The 26956-nt window shown below is 37.3% G+C and overlaps 1 protein-coding gene across 1 annotated transcript; it reads left to right on the top strand.

Annotated features, from left to right (window-relative positions):
* The first annotated feature begins 3818 nt into the window (after window positions 1-3818).
* On the top strand, window positions 3819-26771 carry slc6a19 (solute carrier family 6 (neutral amino acid transporter), member 19). The gene is given in 12 exon segments (NM_001127113.1): window positions 3819-4169; window positions 10776-10916; window positions 13422-13559; window positions 15636-15817; window positions 16139-16249; window positions 17438-17550; window positions 19398-19526; window positions 21526-21682; window positions 21966-22170; window positions 23591-23750; window positions 25544-25706; window positions 26030-26771. Coding segments are annotated over 12 exon segments (1911 nt in total). The 5' UTR covers window positions 3819-3967; the 3' UTR covers window positions 26240-26771.
* Window positions 26772-26956: the final 185 nt, after the last annotated feature.

The following is a 26956-nucleotide window of genomic DNA, read 5'->3' on the forward strand; positions in this document are numbered from 1 at the left end:
TACAGGCACAGCGTGTTGCTCTTAAACTGTTATTTTATATAGGAAACTAAGCAATTTAGATAGAGATTATCACCTAATATACAGCAGGAACAAGTTTCAATAATTCTGCCTGGGGCCCAGGGTCAGCAAGTTGATGTTCCTACAGCATTCTGCTGCATAGTTAATATAGGGAATTTGGGTTGAAAAAGACATCTGTCAAGTTCAGGCCTTCAGTGTATCTACTGTCATGTCTAAGTACCGTATATTCTCGAGTATAAGCCGATCCGAATATAAGCCGAGGTACCTAATTTTACCTAAGAAAACTGGAAAAACATATTGACTCGAGTATAAGCCTAGTGTGGGAAATGCAGCCGCTACTGCTAAGTTTCAATAATCAAATTATTTAATAAAAGGACACTCACAAAAAGTGTGTAAGTAACAGGAATGATACTGAGAGTTCTACAGTGTATTAAAGCTCTCAAAGATAGAAACAAAGATATTTACATGTTAAATTACACAGAACCATATGCAAAGAAACAGACAACTTACTCAAAAGAAGGTTTTGCAAGGTTTTCAGCAACCACGCACGTCGGTTGAAAGTGCATGCAGAAGAGCTTTAAGGGAACATTAAACTCTGTGTTAGATTTCACATATTCTGTGAATAGTGCATCTGTTTCACATGTTTTAGCAAATAGAACCTCCTCTCTGTTACTCTTTTGCAATGAGAGAAACTGACATTTATTAGGGACACCAATATGTATGAAAAATGTTGCTTCGGCGTGAAAAGCCATATTGTGAGGTACAGGGCATGTATGCTAAGCTTTTTCATGACTCCACTAAACTTATATTTATGTAACAGGCACATCGCGCCGCTTCCAACCGCCCACCCCCCCGTGCGTCGCCTGAGTGTCACCGAGCAATGTGCCTGCAGCGGTACTAGTTGGTAGGATTGAGAGTGAGAGTGCTCGGGCGACGCACGGGGGAGGGGGCCGTACTACTTGACTCGAGTATAAGCCGAGGATTCCTTTTTAAGCACATTTTGAGTGCTGGAAAACTCGGCTTATACTCGAATATATATGGTAATTCAATTGTACATTAAGCAAAAAAAAGACATTCATGTATATATTCATTCATATCTATTCTCTCTTCCTCTCTATCTCTAACTCTATATATACATAAAACTGTATATTTTACCCTCTTAAAAGCATTAAGTGAAAGTATTTGGATAGTGCCATGTAAGTGATTACTCTATAAACCTGATGTTCATCCCAACAGGTTTTTTAAACCTGTCCAAATAAAATCTGGTCAATATTCAGCCAGATATTGGTTGGGTAGACCCATCTGAGTGCCCCATACACGGACCGATAAACTGCTGACCGTCCATGTATGGCCACCTTAACTTCCCAGCACAAGAGTTGGTGATAATTATTAGTTGCTTCTAATTTAGTAATATCAACAGTAAAAAGAAAAAAAATGTTCTAATACAAATCCCTGATACACTACAGTGTGAGACAAATCTCTATCCTTAAATAGGAAGGTTGCCATTGCAGACCAGGTTTATAGAGTAATAATTTATGTGGCACTATCCAAATACTTGGATAGAACAGATAAGACAGATTCGTTCTTGATATATTACTTCAAATATAATCCAAATGCAATCCCCTTCTAACTATGAAAACACATGAATCTAGAAAGTAAATAATCCTACGCAAGTATAGAGGTAGTGGTGCTAGCCTCAGTGATAATGATGACTGGATTAAAGCAGGATATGATTATGGTGCCAACATCAGATTGTTAAACAATTCTTAAATTAGCATTATATTAATGAGTAGCAGCAAGTATTTTTTCTTTGGGTAACCCTTACTGAGGAAGGACTAAGGCTGATGTCCCATAGAGAGATTTAATTGCCCACAATAGATCTCTGCTACCATAGGCAACAAGTATCATCAACAAGTTTCCTCCTTCAGGCAACTTTGCGCGACTTTAGAAAACCAAATTAATGTGTAAGCCTCGCCACCAGCAATTCATATTGTGGAAATAGCAGAGATCTATTCCGAAATAACTCTCTCCATGGGACATCAGCCTAAGACTGTTTGAGCATATTATTTTTATTCGAAGATTAGCAAATATGGATGTTAGATGCCTTTTAAAACCACTTTATTCCATATTTTTACTTACTTATTTTCTGTAGAGAAAAGATCTTTACATATTTAAATATGTTTCTGTTTTCTTTCACAAGCTGTAATTGTCACTTGTTCATGACAACATAAGACAAGTTGTACTCTTGTGTTTTAAAGGTTTTGCTGTTGCAATGAATGTTCACTTTTGACTGTGACTGTAACTTTAATCTCACTTGCATTGTAATCTATATTAGATTGTGTTACTATAAAATAATAAAACAATCTTTTATAGTTATTCATCTAGGATAAGTATATAATTGAAATACATGTCTTACATAAAATAAATGAAATATCCATTTAAGGTAAGCTTAAAGTACTTGATCTTCGTACAAACCAAAGGCTTTTATGCCGTGAAAGTCTACTGGTTTCTGAGAATTATAACACCCTGTAGGTCAGATTCTTTTTTAAAGAAAAAACAATTCTTAAACACAAATCAAATTCATTATATGAAGCAAACAACAAATTTTGTAACTGCTATAGTAGTTCTTCATAATCAGAATGGTTATCTTCCATCCCTGTAATGGCAAGAACATTTTTACACAAAATAAAAATGCCATAATATTTTCATCAATTCCTTTTCCTTGTGATTGTCAGTGACTTACATCACGTGAGTCATCGTTATCACCCTCTATTATACCCTTCATCCCATCATGCCCTTTGACCAGTTTGAGCCTATTTTTCAAAACAAAAACTTGTGTAAACCCCAAACATCAAGACAAAGATACATAAACTCTCACATTGCCAGCATCTTTTCCACTAGATTCTGTAAGTACACCTTATTAAACCATAAAAGCCAAGTTTAGCCTCACTGACTAAATAGTCTCGCTACAGGTGCCCCGGGCTGGTGAGGTTTTTCTCCGAACAGGGGCACCAGCCCGGGGTACAAGGTAAGCGCTTAAAGTCACTTGGGGGTGCCTAACATTTTGGCACTCCCAAGTGACTTAGCCTTTCCTTCTCCTTTAAGCATTTTAACCCTTGGCTGAAGGTATATGATCCATGTTCTCTTATGGAAAGTAAAATGATTAAAGTTGTCAACCTCCACTCATGGACATATACTTCCACTACCATCCTCACTCAATCAAGAAACAATTTAAACTTTCATGAACAAAATCAGAAATCAGTTAACAATACATTTTAATATTTTGCTGGCACAAAAAAGCTGAAAATGCTTTATTGACATTTCATGCCATTTGGCCCATAAGTGGTTTACTGAGATTGATCAGCAACCACACTACTTGATAATACTGAGCATTTCCTTGTGCTGAATATCAGCAATATGGCAAGTGGCCACTATTGAATCATTAGATATACCACTGTTTTTTGAATACTCATAAAATAACATATTTTTAGTGCTTTTGTTAACCTGATGCAGGGCTTAGAAAAAAAAGAACATACACTTGCTCACTTTAGAAAACAGACCGCTAAGTATTTGACTAGTTTTTCTTTACATATGTTAAGGTAATAAAAGCATATAAACATGATGGGGAGGGGCAGTTATTTTTCCAAATGACTCAGGAAAACAGTAAAAGTTAATGGCTTTTGCAATGACACATATTCTGCCTTTGCAACAGTTAATTCAGCACTCAGTGAAGTTTTCACTGATAAGGCATTAATAATTATAAGAATTGCCTTTTAAATTAGAGGTTCTGCTGACAGCTCCTTTTCTTTTGGTAGTGCACACTAGGTGCCAAAGGTTTTTTCTAACTAGCATTTCCTTAAGTTGACAGCCCTTTATTAATTTTGCCACTAGCTGCTTATTTCCTTTCACCACCTGCAGCTGGAAAGGGTGTCTTGGAGAAAGGTCCACCATGGTAAAACTTGTTTTACCAAACCCAGGGCTGGAGAATAGGATACAAACATATGAAGAACTAGAAAAGCTAGAAACAGAAGAGGCAGGTGAAAGACCACAATGGGATAACAAAGCTCAGTACATGCTAACATGCATAGGCTTTTGCGTCGGACTTGGAAATGTCTGGAGATTCCCATACCTTTGCCAAAGCCATGGTGGAGGTACAGTATGATTTCTATTTCATTTTATTTGCACTAGCATGGAATAAAAAAATAAAAAATAGACGGTGTTTAATCTAACTACAAAAACATAACTTAATTATAAATATAGATATAAACTGAATTCAGAAACTGCTGTAAGAATAATGGTGCATTTAGCTTTACTTACTTTTACACCAAACCATTTGAAAAAGATTTATTATTTTGCATGCGTAAATATAATGTTCTGTCAATATGTATTAGCCTCAAAGTTTGCAAATTCCTCTAATTAATAATTTTATTGAGCACTTGCTCCTTCTTAGCATTATTTCATCAGTAAAAGGGGTAACTGGCATAAATAATGCATTGTGGTGCAAAAGCTGCTGAAGGAACTGACAGATTTGCTTGGCATATATTTATGCTGGGGAAATGTCAGTTGATGTACATTTTAAAATAATGCTGTTGTTTTAAATACTGTAGATACTGTACATCATCTTGACACATTTTAATGTTTTTATTTTTGTTTGAACAACCTTTGTTTTGCATTATGAAAAATATTATTTATATGAAAAACCATATAGGAACAGTGACTATAAATATGTAAATATTCCTTTAAAAATTCTGCTGGTTCCATATTGTATCTTGCAATCATAACAGCTGATAGTTTGTAGTACATATATTTGGTAAGTAATAAAAGTACATGAAGCTATTAAGTACTTGCTTTCGAAATTTTATGTAGGAAAAAGATTTTGATGAGACAAGCAGAAGAAGGGGTTAGAAGGGAAATTGGAAAAAATGTATTTAATGGTGAATTCTGAATCATACACATGATGTGGACCATATACTGGCATTAAAACCATACAAGGTTCTTAGTTGTTCAATCAGCAGTGTTAAAGGTGGCCATACAAGCACCGATATTATCATACGAAACCTCGTTTCGTACGATAATCGGTGCGTGTATGGTATGTCAGCGAGCCGACCGATGTCGCAGGAAGCTGCTGAAATCGGTCGGCTCGTCGATCGGCCAGGTTAGAAAATTTTGATCGGGCGCCATAGAAGGCGCCTGACCAAAATTCTCCCTTCAGAGCTGAATCAGCAGAAGGAGGTAGAAATCCTATTGTTTCTACCTCCTTACCTGCCGATTCAGCCCTGAATGGTGTGTGGCGGATCTGACGATGTTTCGTGCGACCGATGGTCGTACGAAACATCGTCGGATCGCCACGTGTATGGCCAGCTTAAGTCCTAAAAAGTAAACAGCTTTCAAATGATCACAGCTGTACTAGTTGAGTTACAATCTAAGGTCCCTATCACATTCACACACACGGGCCACAATTAATTTGCCTGTTTTTTTGGTGTGTGGGAGGAAAACAGAGTGCCTAGTGGAAAGCTAAGCAAACATTGGAGACTGTGTCCTGACTAAAATCAGACCTGCAAAACTACAGCCCTTAAAATCAAACCAAAGTGATCTAGATGGTACTGTTGCCTTAATTGGAATGCATGGGAATTGAAGCCAAAGCTTGTGTGAGAAGGGAATCGTATTTATTTTACCATGTGTAAATGATGCCCATCTCACCTTAGCAGTGAATTGATTATCTGCTATATGTGCTATTTTAAAGGGTTCCTGTTGAAATGATAATGCATTGCAATGGAACTTTATGGTGTTCAAGGGGCTACAGTAATTATTGAAGAGTGACATGTAATTCCCAAGCCTCCCTCTGGACATGTTGTTAGTTATTAGTTAGTAGTTGTTTGATTAGTCAGTTATTTTGTTGTTAAATTATCTAGCTTTCTCTCTAGCTAACAATCTTTACCCTTCATCATAACGAACAAATTGGTTTAAAACTGTTATTTGCATTTTGTTTAAATTAAAAAAAAAATCTTATATGCTCTGTTAAGACATTCCAAAATGGCTAAACAATACAGGGGATAGAGGAAGAATTTTAGCATGACTATTTCAATCAATATCCCTGTATAATATATATTACTTATTATGCTTCATAGCATACTTTAGATGAAGTGTGTTTGGTAAGGATTATAAGGTGGATAAGTTGAAAAATAAATCAACGTGGAACAAATTTTGAGCACCACTTGTTTGTGGGCTATCACTCTACAGAATTTAGCATTAGAAAACACAGGTGCAAGCTTTCGCTAACCCCCTTTCTCATGTGAGAAATTCACCTGAAAGATAAGGCAGCCCCTAAAAGCGTGAGCCTTAGTGTTTTGCTTTACAATCTAGGTGGAAGGGTGATTGCCCTCAAACAAATATGTGAGACCTCTCCCTTTATCTGTAATTGGTATAACAAGCCATGAGATATTAAAATAATAAAAACTATTGCCTTAGTGTGTTCTCTATACAAATCCTCTATATTGGGCTTGCAGAGAGGTTTATACTGGGGAACAATATTAGTAAATATACCTGTTAAATAAGTCAGTTGCTTTTGCATGTTATTAAACATACAGTGCAGTCCTAAGCTGCCAAACTTAAAGAAGACACATCTTTCTACTTCTGAATGTTTATTTGTGCCACATTTTCATAGTGAGAGAACATGCCTGTGCCCTGCAAGAGCTACAATTGTGCATACTTATTGCCAGTGGTTTGGACTCTGATCTGGATGTAAACTAATGTTTAAAACAGAGTTCCAAACATGCACAGAGAGAGAGTGATAGCAAAAAATAGCTATACCTCATAGTTGTTTGGGTCTAGGGCTTATAGGTAAGGAAAAAAAAAATAATAGGGTCCAACAATGAGGGAGAATTTGATCAAATATCATGAAATGAAGTGAATGTGTATCGTACCACAAGTAACTATGTGCTTTTCTGAGATGCATGTCACTGGCATTTAGTTGGTTACTAAGTAATGATTTCATGTCATGCCATAAAATGAACATAAAATGTTAGGTACAAGCTATTAGGCCAAAGTACAACAGTTCCCCCACCCCTCCCCACACACACTTGTACTATTTGTTTAATTATTACAAAATCCCAGCTTGTCATTTCAGCAAAGAATTTTTTCCTGGAATAAGATGGCATAGCAGTCCTTTCCCTTATCTGTTATTTCTCTAAAATATTTAATTACTAGTCTAATAAAACACTTTAATTATGGGTCAGATATTTTCTGAGGAAGTGTTCTTCTGTTACCCCTTTCATATAAATTGTAATATTTAGTTTAGGAGAAACCAAACTAAAATCATAAGGATTATGCCTGGAAAGTGATGGCAAGAAATGACCGGTAGGCATCTGCCCATTGCCGCTGGAGCTTTCAGTACAAAACATATGAATTATTTTTAGTAGTCAGAAAGGTCAAGCAGTAGAGTTATGATATCAGTGTGCTCAAAGCCATTGGTTACCAGTCACAAATCATTAATAGTTACTAGTTTCTTTTTAACACTTGTGTGTGGATTTGGTGTTAGGGTGGAAATGTTTTTGTTCTATATATATGTGCTTCATTATGTACGAAAGGTTCCTCTCGTGTTTCATGTCAAACAACCCATATACAAATACCCTGCTTCATCCAAATAATTTTTTTTCACAAAATTTACTTTTTAGTAGTATGTGCCATTAGGTAATTCTAATTAGCAAAATACGGGACAGCCCCTGGGATCATAGTGCACATAAACAAACCAAGGACACACATACATATGTACTGTAGGTCACCCAATTGATGTTGGAGTAAAAGGTCTGTCTTACTCCTACACATCTTCCTGTTACATTTAGAGCTGCTTTATTTCTGGTCAGGTGATCTCTGAGGGAGCACAGAGCCCATCACAAAATGGTGGCTCAAGGGAAAAGATGTAAAAGGCAATATTTACCTTCTGTTTTGGAATGCTTTGTAAGAACCCCTATATGCCAGTTATCACAAAAACAGATGTCTCATAGATATTTCAGGATATATAGCATATAGCTCAAACACAGAAAGAGCTGTGCTTAAGTGTCATCTATTGTACTTAGTACAATGGGTGTTTTAAAATGAAAGAACTAGAATAAATGCATTTACCATTGTTCTAAAACCTCTAAAATATTTCCAAACTGTGAAAATTGCAAGGAACTTCATTGCTGGTCTTAAAACAAGCAAACTTATTGTTTCATTACAAATCCCCTTTTTAACCAAAGAAGTGAAGAACCTCTTGTTTAAGCAGTCAATAAAATATTCTGTTTATTATTTGACTGTGATTTGTTTTCTAAATCTAATTGTTTAAAGGAGAAGGAAAGGCAGTATCACTTCGGGGGGGGGGGGGTGCCAATTTGTAAATCACTTACCTAAGACCCCTGGCCAGTGCTCCTGTTTGCTGATACTGCACCAGCCCGGGGTACTGTAGTAGGAGTGCCACGTACCCATCTTCTTCCACTGCATAGATCCTCTGTAGGGCCCTGGGCAGTAGAGCAAAAAGCCAGCTTTTAAAAAAGTTCAGCTTTTCAATTCATTCCATTACAAATGTGTACGGTGAACATTGGCCTCAGAGGCTTTCTAGGAGATAGAGGAAGATTGCAACATGATTCTTCTACAGTAGTACTACTATAGTACCATAGTACTAGTGTTGCTGGAAGGGATTGATGTGATTTGCAACTAATGAACATTTTGATCATTTTTAAAATCACCATACAAAGACTATGCTAATGTTGCTTAGCAGACAATATGTCCCCTTTAATTTCCTTACTGCTTAGTGCGTCCATGTCTGTAGTGACCTGGAAGTGGACTTAATAATCAGTGGGGTCATGAACAAAAGCAAAAAAAAAACAGTAATACAATAATAACAAAAACAAACTCTCACTTAATTTCCTCTCTGGTTTCTGAGCTTTGTCTATCAACAGAATTCCAGATGTCAAATAGAAAGTAAACAATACAGACCATTTGCTAAACCAGTAGATTATAGAGAGTATATGCTTTTAAAGTCATGTGAGCAAACATGTCTAATCCAGTATTGGTTAGAGCCAATTTTTTTCATAGCAGATAATAGACAAGCTATTTAGCATGACATCGTTTTTATAGTTTTACTACCTTAGTGTAGATAAGAAAAGGTCAAATGTCATTTTTGGCTTCAACACACTTATTGGCTGAAGACAATTCTTTTATAAGGTGGGGAAAGAAGTTGTTGAAAACTGAGACTGTCGGTGAACCAGACTTTATTATGGCTTGTTCTAAAGTATATTCCACCAAATATCTTAATATATTTATTTGGTTTGGTCTGGTTTACCTTTGTTTACATCTGAGTTAACTTGTAGTTGTTACATTGAATTAATATTCAATCTTCTGTTTTTATAGATTTCAAATGATTGGCCTTTTTCATTTGCCTCTTTCCATCTCATTAATTGAGGTCAACATCTGTTTTACTTTTTATTACTGATTTTTTTATTCAGGCCTCTACTATTTTCTACTAGTCTATATTCAACTTTTAGCAACCAGATAGCTGCTAAATTTCCAATTTGGAGAACTGCTGAAGAAAAAGTAATCCAAAAACCCTAGAAAAGAAAATTGCAGATCAGTAGCAACGTATACCACTGCCTACTTTCAAGGACAATTCCGAGGTTGGCTTTCTGATTCTGAACCCCTTTGCCTTTGCACCTGATGTTTAGAGCTTCGGCATAGGTCAAATGGTGTTGCATCTATAGTACAGAGAGTGCAAATGTTCAAGCCAACTGATCAAGTTAAATCCTTTAGTGTCTCACAGTGCCACATTAGGCAAAAAATAAGTAATAAAACCAGACAAAAGAACACAAAGCAATTCAGAAATAGGCAATAAAATTTAAATGAGAGGGTAGTTTAAAATATACAGCTTGGCAAGCTGAAATGTATTGCCTAAGAAAAGAAGTTCTTATAAATAAAGTGATTACAAATGATGTGGATTCCCTTTAGGCAAGCAGTACAGCCATGGTTATAATATCATATAATATTAATGTAGAGTACTACATTTTTATTCAAACCAGTGGCGTAACTCGTGGCTCACCAGTGAAAAAGGTTGTGGACCACTGCTGTATAGCATAGAAATTGCCCCTCCACAGCAACTGAGCATCAGGGGGTGGATGCAGGTCTGGGGTGTTATGTGCCCCAAACCCCACCGTAGGTTTTTTTTCGGGGGCGGAGGGGCCTGACGCCCTCTTCATACGCCACTGATACAAACTCTACATTTACCCAATAACACTGCATCAAGCTTTCTAGAACAGTGAAATAAAAACAATTCATTATAATATAAAATTTCCTATTTAAAAAACTGAAAAAAAAACTTTTGGACCCACTATTCTAGTACACAAACTTGGGTCAAGAGCCATTTCAGTTGAGATTCATAATTCAAGATATAAAGGAGAAAGGAGTCCATTTGTGCCTTGGCAGAACTGCAAGCAAGCCTTATAGTTGACGAAACACTGCTCTACAAGGTAGAATCCTTGCAACTAGAGACAGTGTTAAAAACCTGCTTAGTGATTATCATTATGTGTTATTATTAACAATACTTTTACTTTCTTTTTTAAAGACATGTTTCATAAGATGTATCCATAATAAAAACAATGGTTCATTACACAGACAATGGATGTTACTGTATTAGCTGAAATAAAGCAGTATACCAATCTGTTTTTATTGCCACTCATCGATCTAAAAGACACTAAACAATCAGATATATTTGTCACCTTTTTTTGTAGGTGCCTTTATGATCCCATTTCTTATATTACTGGTATTTGAAGGCATACCTCTGTTACATCTGGAATTTGCAATTGGGCAGCGCCTAAGAAAAGGAAGTGTGGGTGTTTGGAGCACTATTCATCCAACCCTAAAAGGAGTTGGTGAGTATTACTGATGCAAATCCTTCAATATGTTTGTAAAATGTAATCATATTAATGTAATTTTATATATATATTAATGTAATTTTTTCTTAATTCCTGAAATAAATGTAGCAGCTAAAGCATAAAGACATACTGTATATCAAGTGGTCAGACTAATGGAGGGGAAAAAGATTTCCCACAACACAAGTACTACAGTTGCTCCAAGTGGAAGTGACCAGAATAATTCCAGTTTATATATGGTTCTTACATATGAGTGATCTTACATATGCTCCTGTGGGATGGCTTTTGTATGCATTCTGTTCCATGGGAAAGCATGAGTTAACAGAGCCCCAAGCTTTGTTCTGTCTATGTTTGTCAGTTAAGTGCTGTGCAGTAGATACAGGCATCAAGGAAAAGAATGGGCTCAGTTTACTGATATGTTCCCAAGCAGGGGCTCCCTTTCACCTCTCTATAGGTATGGTACAAAGGCAACGCAGTGCTCCAGCATTTATACTTTTATCCATAGGAAAATCAACCATACAGACTACATTTATACATCTGGTGCACAAACCACACAGTCTTTATTTAAGTGGCAAATACTGTAGGGGGCTGATTTATCAAAGTCCGTTTTTCTTACTTTAAAAAGTATGAGTGGGGAAAAGATGTTCAGATCGCATCGTGGTTGTTCGAAATTATTGTGGTACGATCCGAAAGTTCCGAAATTTTCATATCAAAATGATCGTAAATGGCGCAAAAAACTTTATGATTTTGAACCTTCAGTGCATGATTTTGGAAGCCTCCCATAGGACTCACTTACACTCTGCAGCTCCAACCTGGCCAAAGGAAAGTCACGATACCGAAGCTTGAATGAATCTGAAACTTTCATACTCGTTGCGACAAATACGATTTTGTCGCATAAATTGCTGCAAAGTACGAAAAAATCACAGAAAATACACACAGTTCTAAAAAATTTCTAATTGTACCCAAATGTATAAACAACCGCAAAAGATCCTCTGCACTCACCCATTATCAATATGTAGAAATAGGACATTAGGACATTTCTGTGCATTCAGCTACTAAGAAATGCCTTCCCCCCCCAGACCCAAAAGAGGGATTGTTTGTCCATACATTGCAATATACTTCAAGCTGGCCAACTGCGTCAAAGTCATCCCTTCTGGCCAGTCCTACCCTAACTGACCTATATAAGTAATTTAAGATTAGTACTGAGCAAAGGGACTAAGTTTTACCTGCAACATGCTTGCTTATAAGGTTAAAACTCCCATATGGTTGCCCTTTTATTGGCTCCATTGGGATCACCTTACTGTAGCTGGGAAGAGTGGGGGCTACAACATGGAGCTGGCCACTGCTCCTGTATAAACAATAACATGAGAAAAAGGGAAAGTTGTGCTCAACCACTAAATTGTAAACCGTTAGGCAGGGGTGCAATGAGGCTGTGACCACAAAATACATATAAACAACCGCAAAAGTTCCTCTGCACTCACCCATTATCAATATGTAATTGTACCCAAATGTACATTGATAAATGGGCCCCTAGGTGTGGAGGTGCCTACTAATTCAATATTGTCAATATGCCAGGGGCAACGTAAACAGGCAGTGTTTATAAACTGATATTCTGAACATTGTACAAAAGAAGAATGATCTGAAAATGAGGGACTATGACATTCTGTATACTCCAGTTATATATGTAAATTCCGTTAAAACAAAGAATTATATTTTACACTTACTCAATCATCTATACAGTTTTTGTGGCACTTTTAAAAGACTTGGCAAACTCTGTGTACGCCACATCTTCTGCAACAGTGAATTAGTTCATCATATGAAGTAATTTAAATAATACTTTTTGTATTTTGTAGCACTATCCCTATTTATGTCCATGAGGGGAGATGTAGAGTGCCACTGGAAGGCTAGAGTCCTATGAAAGGCTTCCAAAATCATGTATCGAAGTTTCGAAGCCAGAAAGGTTTTAGCGCTGTTTATGATCATTTGGATACTAAAATTTTATGACTTTCGGATCGCAAACAAAATATTTTCTACAACCAATTTTCGCACATCAGAAATTATCGTGGTTACTCCAAATTTTTTCCAATCGTGCTTTTAATTGGCAAAAATTTGTGGTTTCATGAATGGGCCCCTTTGTGTCAGAATTATATTTTTCCCCTGATCTGTAAAAATAAAGCGGTCTCTCCTATATAGTTATATTGCCCTTCAGTCTCCTATTTTTCCTCAAAATAAAATATGGTGAAAGGCCTGCAGCCTAGTTCTACCATAGCAGAAACAAAAACAGATGGTATTGCTCAGACAAGAAGGTACAGATTCTATCTTACTTTTTTGTATTTTATGAAGGAAAAAATCAGGTGAGACTGAAAATGACAGGTGCCCATTTTCAGTTTAGATAAAGTATCATTCAAAACCTACTTTATTTTCTTCTTGCATTGGAATAAGCTATTTAAATATGGCATGATAAAATGCAATAATATTTATAACATATATATTTTGATATTTCAGGTATTGCATCAATGCTGGTATCATTCTTGGTGGGTTTATATTACAATACCATTATTGCTTGGGTCATGTGGTATTTTTTTAACTCCTTCCAAGAACCTTTGCCATGGAGCGTTTGTCCACTGAATGCCAACAGAACCGGTAATTTGCTTTTCTCTTCTTTTTGTGCATGTGTGTGTGTTTGATACTTCTTTGCTTAAGACAAGGGAATGCAGTATGTTTGCAGGTGGTGTGGCAAATGGATAGAGTTCCGTACATCCCGCTCTTCTAAACTTTTCCCAGGCTGATCCCCGCTAAGTACAACATTATGATGCATGTGACCTTGACAAGCAGGTTTCTACTATGTGAGAAAAGAATATACAAAATGCGTATAGATTATATGTAAATATGTATGTAAAGTGCCAGACATTCTTGATATTAATCCGTCAGCATTTCACAGGGGATATGCACATTGGTGCTTTAACTATTGTACCATCTAGTGGTGAATATTCAGTGTGACATAGTGAGGGGCTTGTTTTCAATATGAATTACTACGGGCAGTTACCATTAGTATGATATTCTATTTTTCAACATAGAAAAAGAAATCTGTGCAACTTTACAATATAGCTTTATTGCAAATTTTAATGTTTTCAATGCTACTTGTAAATGTTATTCATATTGAAAGCAGTATATCTCTCCCATGGTATTATCTGCATTGCTTGTGCATATTGAAACCATGTTGCAGACACCAAATGACAGAGCTTTACAAACAATTAGAATATGAGAAAATTTGTAATTAATGTAGATGGGAAAGTTGCTTAGAAATAAATATTTTTCCACTAGAAAATCATTTTTGAGGGTTTACGTCTCCTTTAAAGCTGATATAGTCACTTTTCAACATCGGTAAGTATTTAAGATATAGGTAATAAATATGTAAATGGTTACTGGTATTGATCTGTTTGCTGTTGATATTAGGATTACATAATAGCTGGTTAAAATGTACTCTACACCATGATGAAACCCTGCATGAGGTATAGTACATACATTTAGGGCTATAGTCTAAGACAGTGCTGTCCAACTTCTGCGGTGCCGAGGGCCAGAATTTCTCTCGCATACATGGTGGAGGGCCGCTAATGGAAGCCAGTTTTGACCACTCCCCCTTTAAACCACACCCACTTCAAACCACACCCATTTTATCACAATGGTGGTAGTGCAGCAAAAATCCAAATGCTTCGTCCTCACTGCAGGGATATCAACCATCATTCATATGTGAAAGAATTATATTATGTCATATTAAGACGTACCCTTAAATCCATATGCCTCCTCCTCCCCTGTGGATAGCACAACAACCCCCCAGCATATAATTACACACCTTAGGGACCATTTAATCGCTATTTCCAACTGCTAACAAACTCCCAAAACAAACCCCTGCCAGGTTTACCTCCCACAGGCAGCATAGGGTAGGCAGAGTATGGCACACACAGGCAGCACTCTGCCTGCCCTATGCTGCCTGTGTGTGTCATACTCTGCCTGCCCTAAGATGCCTGTGTGTGCCATACTCTGCCCTATGCTGCCTGTGTGTGCCATGCTCTGCCAGCCCTATGCTGCATGTGTGTGCCATACTCTGCCAGCCCTATGCTGCCTGTGTGTGCCATGCTCTGTATGTCCTATGCTGCCTATGTGTGCCATACTCTGCCTGCCCTACCCTGCCTGTGTGTGCCATACCCTCCCTGCCCTATGCTGCCTGTGTGTGCCATACCTTCCCTGCCCTATGCTGACTATGTGCCATACTCTGCCTACCCTATGCTGCCTACAGAAAGGCAGCATAGGCCAGGCAGTACAGACAATGTGTGAGATGTGAACAGGAGAACAATGTGGGTGATTACAGCTTGAGCCTGAGGTGTGAACAATGCAGTGGGTGAACAATACAGAGATTAAAAGGTGTGAACAGTACAGGGGATTACATTTTTAAACAATAAGGGGAATTACAGCCTGAACCTCCATGCAGGGGGCCAGTTAAACTCAGTACTGATACTGATAAATTAAGCCATCAAAGCAGTCAGACAGGTGGGGGGCCACACAGAAGGGGGTCGGCCGCCAGTTGGACAGCACTGGTCTAAGACATCCACTCATGAGCTTACAGAGCAATGAAAATTTACCTAAGCTTTAAAAAAAATAACAGAACTGCACTTTTCTATTAAACAGTATTAGGAACTAATTTGTGCGTCTTTGTTACAGAATATGTATCAGAGTGTGCAAGAAGCTCTTCTGTAGATTACTTCTGGTACAGGGAAACATTGAACACCTCCACAAAAATTGATGACTCTGGCAACCTCCAGTGGTGGCTGGTGCTCTGCTTAGCCTGTGCCTGGGGTGTTCTATATGTGTGCACCATCAGAGGCATAGAAACAACAGGAAAGGTGGGTTATTTTCTTTATATATTAAAGGGGTTGTTTTCCTTTAAGATAACTTTTTGGGGCATATTTATTAACATTTCAAACAAACATCACCTGTGGTGTTGCCCATGGCAACCAATCAGCAATTAGAGTTGAATGGTCAGCTACAAGGTAAAAAAAAACAGAAACAAAGATCTGCTGGTCAGTGCTACAGCATAGGAGCTTTGTGTTACATCTAAATTCCCGAGGTAGTGCCTCTGAGCTTCAGTAAGAGATTTAACCTGTTTGAGCTAACTAGTAATCCTGCATTACTTTTTATTTTATTAATACTTTTTTGTGTTTCAGGCAGTTTATGTAACATCAACTCTACCTTATTTGGTACTTACAATTTTCTTGATTCGAGGTCTGACACTGAAAGGATCAGTGAATGGAATCATATATTTGTTTACCCCAGATGTAAGTGATCCTTTTCCCCTTGCTTTAACGCACATACTGCTAAATATGATTCTCTCATTAAATGACAACATTCTGAACAATATTTGAGAAAGCATTATTAATCTTCAGAGGTGCATTGTCTCCATGCCAATTAGGTGATTATTAGCGCAAGAAGAATTTCATAAGGATGCAAGGTGGAAATTAAATATAGTCCCCTGGCCCCAAAGCTTATGTATATTCTAATCAGTTTTTTCTATGTTGTCTGCTTTATTGGCAGAATAGAAATAAGTATTTTTTCTTTGTTTTTTATGTTTTTGAGTACAGGTATCGGACCCCTTATCTGGAAACCCATTATCCAGAAAGTTCCAAATTATGGAAAGGCCATCTCCCATAGACTCCATTTTAATGAAATAATTCACATTTTTAAAAATGGTTTCCTTTTTCTCTGTAATAATAAAACAATACCTTGTAATTGATCCTACCTATGATATAATTAATCCTTATTGGAACCAAAACAATCGCATTGGATTTAACTACTGTGTAAATAATTTTTTTAGTTGAATTAAGGTAGGAGATCCGAATTACAGAAAGACCCCTTATCTGAAATACCCCAGGTCCCGAGGATTCTGGATAATGGGTCCCATACCTGTATTAAATTTAGAACTGATACATTTCCTAACATGAGTGATCGGGGCCCATTTATCAATGTACGATTGGGTATGATTCTGAGATTAGTATTTCCAGAACACCTGGAAGACTGTAGTAAGATATGTTTTTTTAGTTGGAGATACCTTTCAGGCAGGTACTGTATATTAGCTCTCTATACAATGAGGGTTATATTGTTCCACTCCAGGCATGTTTAAGACCATTATTCATGTTATGATTTAATGTGAAGGCTTTTGATCTCTTGCCCGAGCAGAGCAACATCAGTACACTTCTCTGTTTTCCTTCTAAAGGTATATCTCTGCACAGATACAGGAACTGACCATGATTATATTGGCAGTTAATAAATAGTTAGATAGCTCTGAAACTGGAAAAAATAAAGAATTGATGTAAATTGCAAAGTGTTTAGAAAAGCACCCTGAGCAAATGTATATTTAGATTTTAAAGTCTACTTATCCTTCAACAATAATTTTTTGGCAGCAAATTAATTGTAATTAAGTAATGGCTTTACATGCAATTATTTTAAGAGTGTGTTATTTATTCCAGATTTCGGAATTGGCAAACCCAGTTACTTGGCTGGATGCTGGTGCCCAAGTTTTCTACTCTTTTTCCCTTGCTTTTGGTGGCCTTATTTCCTTTTCAAGTTACAATTCTGTTCAGTAAGTACAATAGCAGGATAACATATTTTATATGTATACATGTATATAGGTACATGCAGAATATAGGTAACACCCTTACCCCTTACACTCAAACCCTTACATACATTGTCAGGTGTGTGTGTGCTTAATGCGGTTCATAATCACTCATTTACAAGAGCAACAGTCATACAAATACCGAGAGTAGCATCAGCATTTAGGATTCTGCAACAGCAATGCAGTTTCTCTTTGCAGGACTGTGTTTATATATAGGTATCCGAGGGCCTGTGCCTAGGGCGGCAGCTTTTGGGGGGGGCAGTCCTTGGGTGACGTAATGCGCAAAGTATTTCTGCCTAAATAGAGCCCTGGCTCTTTGGTTACAGTACTCACACTTTGGCTCCGACAAGCCTACAACCTTTGACTATGTATCTTTTATATATGAAACGTGTCAGGACCTTCTTTGTTTTAAGATCTCTACAATAAAGACAAGTGTTAGCGGAGCAAGGCGTATGTGCCATTTCTCTTCCAACAGATTACTAATCTACTTCCACTTCGTGGTGGAGCCACAGTAATATAAATTTTTAGCTCTTTATACTGTAACGCAATTTACTAAACATTGCAAGAAGGTATTATGTTGCCTCTCATTTGGAGGTGCTTTCTAGCAAAATGTGTGTAAAGCCAAAAGTGGCACATAATGCAGCAAACTTAAAGGAGAATTATACCCCCAGGTGCTAAAAGCCCCCTTAACTATCACTGCCTTGACTCCCCTCACCTCTCCCTTATCGCATAGTTCTTAAGTTTAAACACTGTCCCTATCGCTAAGCCCTAGCTAAAAATGCAGAGTAGTGCAGCAGCGTACCTGGCCGACATCTTCATAGCAATTAAAGACACTTTGGGTCTCACCGCTGACACGGATCCTGCTTGCGTACGGGCAGTTGAAGCTGATTTCCTGCTACCTCCAACTGCGCATGCGCAAGCAGGTTCGTATCGGCGGAGAGACCCAAAGTCTCTTCAGTTGCTAAGAAGATGTCGGCCAGGTACACTGCTGTACTTCTCTGCATTTTTAGCTAGGGGTTAGCGATAGGGACAGTGTTTAAACTTAGGAACTATGTGATAAGGCAGAGGCAAGGGGTGTCAACGCAGTGATAGTTAAGGGGATTTTAGTTCTCCTTTAATTAGGGTCATTTATCAACACTGGGCAAATTTGCCCATGGGCAGTTACCCATGGCAACCAATCAAATTATTTCATTCATTTATGGAAAAGGCCTAGCACTGATTGGTTTCCATGGGTTATATCCCATGTGAAAATTTGCCCAGTGTTGATAAATGAGCCACTGTGTTTACAGAGTCTCAGTGTCTTTACTGGGAAATATGGCCCTGGGCATAAAACAGGCTCTCCTCAATTTAGGAGTATGACATTCTGTGGGGCTAAATGACTTGTCTAATAATTTGCCTTCTACAATATTTTTGTAGTATTTTCCATTGGTGAACCAGATTAGAAGAACATTAATGTGTTTCTTAATGGAACACAGTCCCCTTATTTAGGCTTTTTACCTGGCCAGAGCACATATTTTCTTATCGCTACCTCTTTTATAGCTATAATGATGCAGGATTTATAAAAGAAAATGCTATAAAGACTACTGAGTTGCTCTGATCCACAGTGTATATTTATAATATTTGCCATAAAGGAAACAAATTGTTTTTTGATTGCAGAAGGGAAAAGCAACACCACCACTAAACCATAAAAAAATAACCCCTTTAAGTTCTGAAAGTAAACTAAAGCGCCAAGAAACAGGAATTTAGACTAAATAAAATACTAACCATGTCTTTGACATTGCACCTTACTGTACATCTTGAATTTCTATTTACAGTAACAACTGTGAAAGGGATGCAGTTATCATTTCTGTAATAAATGGCTTCACATCCGTATATTCTGCTACTGTCATCTACTCTATTATTGGTTTCCGTGCCACCGCCAGATATGATGATTGTGTGGACAGGTAAGTTTTTCTTATTAATGTTCACTTGCCAAAATATAGATGGAATCTGTCAAACTCTATGAGTGGAGACCATAGCAGTGGATATAGAATTAAAGTACATACAGTAACCCCCTTATGGTTGTACTTAGCATTATTATAATAGAAAGTAAAAAACTGGATGAAACTTTCCATGGTTTCTATGGCCCTTGTACTGCCCAAGATGTCTTTTATGATAAACTAGAATATATTAGAGCCTACAAACCTGCACTGACATTTGGTAAAACTAGCAGGAAAAATACGCTAGTGTTTAAAACCCTCATAAAAAGAGCTTCAGTGTATGGTCATACAAGTTAGTGTGAGACTACTGATTACATATATTACTGGCTACCAGACATTAAATATATTATTGAGGTAGTGCTCCTCCCTGGACATCAATTTATTGCTGCCTTGAGAATAATTTCTAGGTGATTCCAAACTGTTGAATGCTATACTGTATATATATATTGTGACATGCTGAATGCCTGTACACGCAATTTTGGGGGAATTAGCAATGGTAGGCAGGTAGGCTTACAGAGGATCTGGAGCATAGAGACAGGGACACCAAGGGGCTGATTTACTAACCCACGAATCCGACCCGAATTGGAAAAGTTCCGACTTGAAAACGAACATTTTGCGATTTTTTCGTATGTTTTGCGATTTTTTTGGATTCTTTACGAATTTTTCGTTACCAATACGATTTTTGCGTAAAAACGCGAGTTTTTCGTATCCATTACGAAAGTTGCGTAAAAAGTTGCGCATTTTTCGTAGCGTTAAAACTTACGCGAAAAGTTGCGCATTTTTCGTAGCGTTAAAACTTACGTGAAAAATGCGCAACTTTTCGTGTAAGTTTTAACGCTACGAAAAATGCGCAACTTTTTACGCAACTTTCGTAATGGATACGAAAACTCGCGTTTTTACGCAAAAATCGTATTGGTAACGAAAAATTCGTAAAGAATCCGAAAAAATCGCAAAACATACGAAAAAATCGCAAAATACTGATCATTACGAAAAAAACGCAATCGGACTCCATTCGACCCGTTCGTGGGTAAGTAAATCAGCCCCCAAGTCTTCAGGCAAAACTCAGGTTTATTTAGAGCCAATTCTTCCCAACAGAAACATAAGACATAAGTTCATAAACAGTTCAGGGTTGTGACATGTCCCTTCTTCAGGGTTCTCGCCTTCCAGGGTTGGTTCCACACTCTGGAACACTCAGGCGTCACATTAAGCCATGCTGAGCCCTCTCAGCACTCATCCACCTGGTCAGAACTCCCTCTGCTCCTCTCAGTGGCAGGTGGCACCCCCAGCTCCTCTGGGAGTTCCTGACACAGGCAGCCTTCCTGCCCTTTGCCCTGCTCTGAGAGTGACCTTCACTCAGTGAAGGTTCAATTCCAACTCCTTCTCTGTGTAAATCAAACAGCCCTTTTATTGGCTGCTCACCTGCAGCCTAATCAGGCAGGTCCCTACAGCTGGCCAAATCAAACCTTAAAGGGAGATTTACTCCAACTCTGCATTACCTGCTGTAAAACCAGGTATTTTACCTGGTGCCATTTGTATCCCACCTTAAACACTGGTGGAAAACACACCAAACAATGATCTTTGTCATTGCATCTCTCACAATATGTATATACAGGCAAAAACTAGAATCCCATCATTGATAAAACATTAGAAGCATAATTAAAGCATTCTTACAGAAAACATTCATAGATAGAATCTAAATGAGTTCACTCTACTTGTCATGTCACTTTGCAACTTTCAGTGCACATTTATTTGCATATCTGTATTTTAGCCTATAATGCTAGCACAGCCCTCTTATTGCAAAAAAGATGTGGCACAATAATGTAAAAAGTAGTAGTGACACATTATGGGGGAATATAATAGCCAGAGCTATCAAGAAAATCAAGAAATTGATTATTTTTAACCCATAATGTTTTCTTTGAGGCACACAGTCACTGATGTGAAATGATTTTATTTATTTTTACAGCAATATCCTTTCTTTGACAAATGCATTTGATTTGCCTGAAGGAAATATTACACAGGATAACTATGACAGCATGTTGAATCATCTAAATCAATCAAATTCAGATTTGGTATCAACTCTCAAGCTTGAAACCTGTGACCTTGACCAAATTTTGTCAGATGTAAGTACTAGAGTCAAACCTATAAAACGTTTTATGTAATGCAGAGAAAATTAGGAAACATTTTTAGTAAATGTTGCTTTATTACATATTACTTCTTTTAGGCATTTGATTTATTTTCTTCTTGCAGTTGTTCTGAAATGGGCACAACTGAAACAAAAACAATGTCTTACTAAAACAAATTGGTCCCCTGATTTAACGCCATGGGGATTCAATTCTTTTGAAACAATAAAACATACTTTGATATATTTGAAACAGTAAGCTTACATTTTATTTTTTTCTACAGGGTGTGGAAGGAACTGGTTTAGCCTTCATTGTGTTCACAGAGGCTATTACAAAAATGCCTATTTCACCGCTCTGGTCTGTACTATTCTTCATCATGCTCTTTTGCCTTGGACTCTCTTCAATGTTTGGTAATATGGAAGGAGTACTAGTACCACTGCTAGATCTAAAAATAATCCCAAAATCCTTTCCCAAGGAAGCTGTAACAGGTACATTTGCATGTTGTATTAAAAAGACGTTATCTAAAGATGTAAAAGCATACATTATAAAGGACATGTATTATTCATTTTATACTTCTCAAAGTCTCATCTTAAGCCAGTGAACTAATAAATGTATTCTAATAATCAGTTTGGTGACCAAATAAATGCAAATGTTGAATTTAATAAGAAGGTATTAGAGTATATAATACATAATTAGGGCCATATTTTTTAAAATTTGAGCTGGTGGAAAAAAACACTAATGCGGAAAAAAAAAACTATTAACAAAATGCAAGCAACTTTTCTTTTTTCCTCTAACAGTACCGTATTTAAGAAAAAAAAGTGACAGAATATTCTCAGGTGCATTTTTTTCACTGAAAAAAACTTGCACACAAGTGAGAATCACCATAAACTGGAAAAATAAATAAATTAAAGGAGAAGGAAAGGCTAAGTCACTTGGGGGTGCCAAAATGTTAGGCACCCCCAAGTGACTTAGATCGCTTACCTTTTACCCCGGGCTGGTGCCCCTGTATGGAGAGAACAGCACCAGCCCAGGGTAGCTGTAGGAAGCGCATGCGCAGTAGAGTGAAAAGCCGACTTTCTTGTTTAAGTTCGGCTTTTCACTCTACTGCGCATGTGCGTGCAAGCGAAAAGGAAGGAGGAAGCGCTCACTGCTACCCTGGGCTGGTGCTTTTTTCTCCTAACAGGGGCACCAGCCCAGGGTACAAGGTAAGCAATCTAAGTCACTTGGGGGTGCCTAACATTTTGGCACCCCCAAGTGACTTAGCCTTTCCTTTAATAAATAAATTATTAAGTTCCTAGAAAATATTCCCATTGAACAGGAATATTTTTCCTGAACAAGTTTGTTTCTGAACTATCCTGTACTTGCTGGTAAATTTGTAATGGCCTATAAATCACTCCCTTCCCTGACACTCTCTGCTGCCAATCACCCTTTATAACTATGGGCCCACCTCTGCTTCACCTCCAACCCCACCCAGTCTGCCCATTTACCATTAAACTTTCCCCCTTCCATTTCCCTACCCTTTACATCATACCCACCCCCCCCAAAATGATGTCACGTCCTGCCCCCCAATCCAAAGGCTGGTATATGTCACAGAAAAAGGTGACATACCTTTTTTATATCTATTATGGGGTCATAATGACCTCTGTCACCCTAGCCCTAATGGACAGATGTCAAAAGATACTCAGGCTCATTTATTAACATTGGACAGTAACCCAACGCAACCAATCAGTGAGAAGTTCTATGTTCAGACAACTACAGGAAGAATAATGGACACAAAACTGTTATTGGTCGCCAATAGTTAGTAACAGTAAATATATATATATATAAAAGCTCATCAAAATATATATATTATACAGCAAACCATTATAAATTCTATACTATATTGTTCTACATTCTTTTATTCCATAGGTTTGATTTGTGCAGTATCATTTTTAATTGCACTTATATTTGTGCTGGAATCTGGGAACTACTGGCTTGCATTATTTGATGGCTTTGCTGGATCTATTCCACTACTCATTATAGCATTTTGTGAAATGTTTTCAGTGGTCTACATATATGGTATTGACAGGTACGTATTAAAGAAATAATACAACACAATAAAAATGTAGGGGAATCTGAACAAAAGTATAGTAAATGACATGCTGATACTATTCTGCAGATCTCTTTTAAAGTTTTCTAAAGATGGCCATACACACTAATAAAGTTTTGGACCGTGTGTGGGCTCCAAATTATTGCCTCAATAAATTTCGTACCATGGCGATCAGCCGTTGATCGGACAGGTTAGATAATTTCCAATAACGATCAAATCTGTGCATGTATTACGATACAATATCCTTGGGGGACCTACAATGCATTTCCAGGAATTCACTTTTATATCATTGGTGTCTGCCAACTATTTCTTGTTCAGAACATCCTCCGATTTGTTATCTTTATGGCTTTATCCTACAATTTCAGTATGAATGTTAGTTTTAGATCGTTTCATTTAAACATACAATTGATATCCAAATGTTAATTGGAAGAAGACTAAATACTAAGATGTATAGCCACCTTAAAGGAGGAAAGGTAAAAACTAAATAAGCTTTATCAGAAAGGTCTATGTAAATACAGCCATAAGCACTGATAGAAACTCATAGAAATAGAGTTCTCTGTCAAAAGAAACAGGATTTGTTTTCTCTTTGTTTTCCTGAGCCAGAGACACACAGCTCTCTCGTCTCCTGCTTCCCCCTCCCTCAAGAATGCTAAGAATTCACTCCCCTCTCTTTGAAATGTGTGATCTGAGCCAATCAGCAGGAAGCTGACTCATAGTCTTAACAAACTGCACATGTGCACCGGTCTTGGTGCAGGAGCGTGGCATTATGGGAACTTTTTTTACGGAGCTCAGCATGTTTTTTTCCTATGAGGCTTCTGATCATCTGAATGGTAGAAATATGGGGAGACTTAAGAGCACTATTGAGAGAACTGAAGGTATGCCTGCAGCTTGAGATTAACTCTTTATTAGCCTTTCCTTCTCCTTTAAAGCCTATGGCACATAGGGCATAAAAAGAATTTCTACTGGGGATAGCACTCCTGTATGGGCAGTAAATAGCCATCAGAAGGAAAAGGACAATAGCACCTATGCACTCCCATGATGTACATGTGACTTTGGGACCTGAACATTCTATTTTTAAACATGAATCTTGGCTGATGTTGTTTTCTCTGCACTAGCAAACATCAGATTGCTTTGGATCTACCCCACCCCCCTAGTGGCTTGGTCCATGGGGGGCATTTTCATTACTTCCTCCAAAGGCCTATGCCTTGACCTTGTAGTCCTAACCTAACCCTATATAAGCTACACGGGGGCAGATTTATGTTTGCTCCAGCCTCAAGCAATCGGTTACTAAAACCACACAGAAGTTCCTTCAAAACCCAGCCCCTAAGTTACTATAGGTGTATTGGGGGATACTGTAGATAGCTTTAAGAAGAGGTTGGATGGCTTTTTAGCAAGTGAGGAAATACATTGTTATTGAAAATACCTCTTAGTACATGTTGATCCAGGGAATGGTCCAATTGCTAACTTGAATTTAGAAAGGTTACCTTTTTCCACTCTGTGATGAATTCAGAAGGGTTTTTGCCTCAAGTAGCAGTTAGGCAGGTTTTATATATACATCTGTCTGAAGTCTGAAATTGATGGATGTGTGTCTTTTTTAAAACATTTGTAATAGTTATTATATTACTACTATGGTACACAGAAACCTTTACTAAAACCTATTAGTTATTAGTCTTTAAAGCACAGACCCAATGGGGGTATTGCTACATGTATAATTCTATAATCAACTTAAAAATTATATTTTATTTTATGTATTTCTTTTGTTTTCTGTTTAGGTTTAACGAAGACATCAAATTTATGATTGGTCATAAACCAAATATATTCTGGCAAGCTACATGGAGAGTTATAAGCCCTCTTCTTATGTTGGTTATATTCTTATTCTACTTTGTGGTAAAAGTCACTCAAAAGCTAGAGTACATTACATGGGATCCAGATTATGTAAGTAATGCAATGAACACAATATTTTACAGTCAAAAAAAAGTTTTCTACCAGTGGAAATATCTCAAACAATGTTGTTATAGTTAAAACTCCTGCCAACCCTGCTTACTTCTACCTTACATCTAGATCAGAATGTAGGAGGAAGCTGGCAACCCACTCCCAAACAATACAAAATCCCAGCTTTTGCCAAATTTGAGAGCAGGTTGTGGGCTCTACATAGGGCAGTGTTTTAAATGTCTATGGTTCATAAACAAGCCTGTAAATAAAAAGCGAGAGGAGAACTATTTTACTGAACTCAAATTGCCCGTTTTCTTTTCTTACAGGAACAATTTCCAAAATCAAAGCCAGAGTCTTATCCTGCCTGGGTGTATGCAATCATTGTAATTCTCGCTGGAGTCCCAAGTTTAGTAATCCCAGTCTATGCCATTTATAAATTCATCAGAAACTGCTGCACAAAAGATGAAGACCAAAGAGAAATTATCAATGCTGTATCTGTGGCATCACTCAATGGAGACACTAAAAACCAGGTGTAATGTAGGGTTCGATTATATGCTATCAAGGTGCAATAAAGGTCGGGGAGGCCGATTTACCAAATTTTGAGGTCGACTAAACCACTAAAACCACGAAGCAAAGAAAGATCTTCCAGTTGTAAAATGGACACCTGCCATTAACTTCTACATGACTTTGACAGCTTTTAGATGACGTATTTTTTCTTTTGGATTTGTCCCAGTTTTGTCACATTAATGACAAAAAATTGTGTTTTATTTCCGCAACAAAAACATACGAATTGTGAAAAATAAACATTCCTAAGTAAATACCCCCTTGGTGTTTTTTTTTAAATAAATTCTGACTAATCATGGTTTCAGAAAATATTTGGACGTATATTTGTGTTTTTTCTTGAATCGAGAAAAAAACACCAACCCAATTTTTGATAAATCTGGCCCTTAGTGTTGTACTTGTTTGTTTTCAGTTTTCATGAATTTATTCTCCCTCCGTTCACCCTTTATTCTGTATTTAGCCAGTGGCATGAAAATTAATGTTAATATAATGTATACTAATAAAAAAAAAACATTTACATGAAAAAATCTACAGTCTATGCTTTTATAATAACTTTTAAGTGCTGGTGTTAAACATTTATTTGTTTTGGGAGGGTTATTTAATATGATAGAAAAGTCGGCAAAAATTGTTCAGTGAAATATAGGAGGTCTGCTGGAGAGGCTGATTTGAAGTTACCAGAGACTTTGAAAAGG

This window comes from Xenopus tropicalis, chromosome 6 (genome assembly GCF_000004195.4).
Source record: "Xenopus tropicalis strain Nigerian chromosome 6, UCB_Xtro_10.0, whole genome shotgun sequence".
NCBI classification, from domain to species: domain Eukaryota; kingdom Metazoa; phylum Chordata; class Amphibia; order Anura; family Pipidae; genus Xenopus; species Xenopus tropicalis.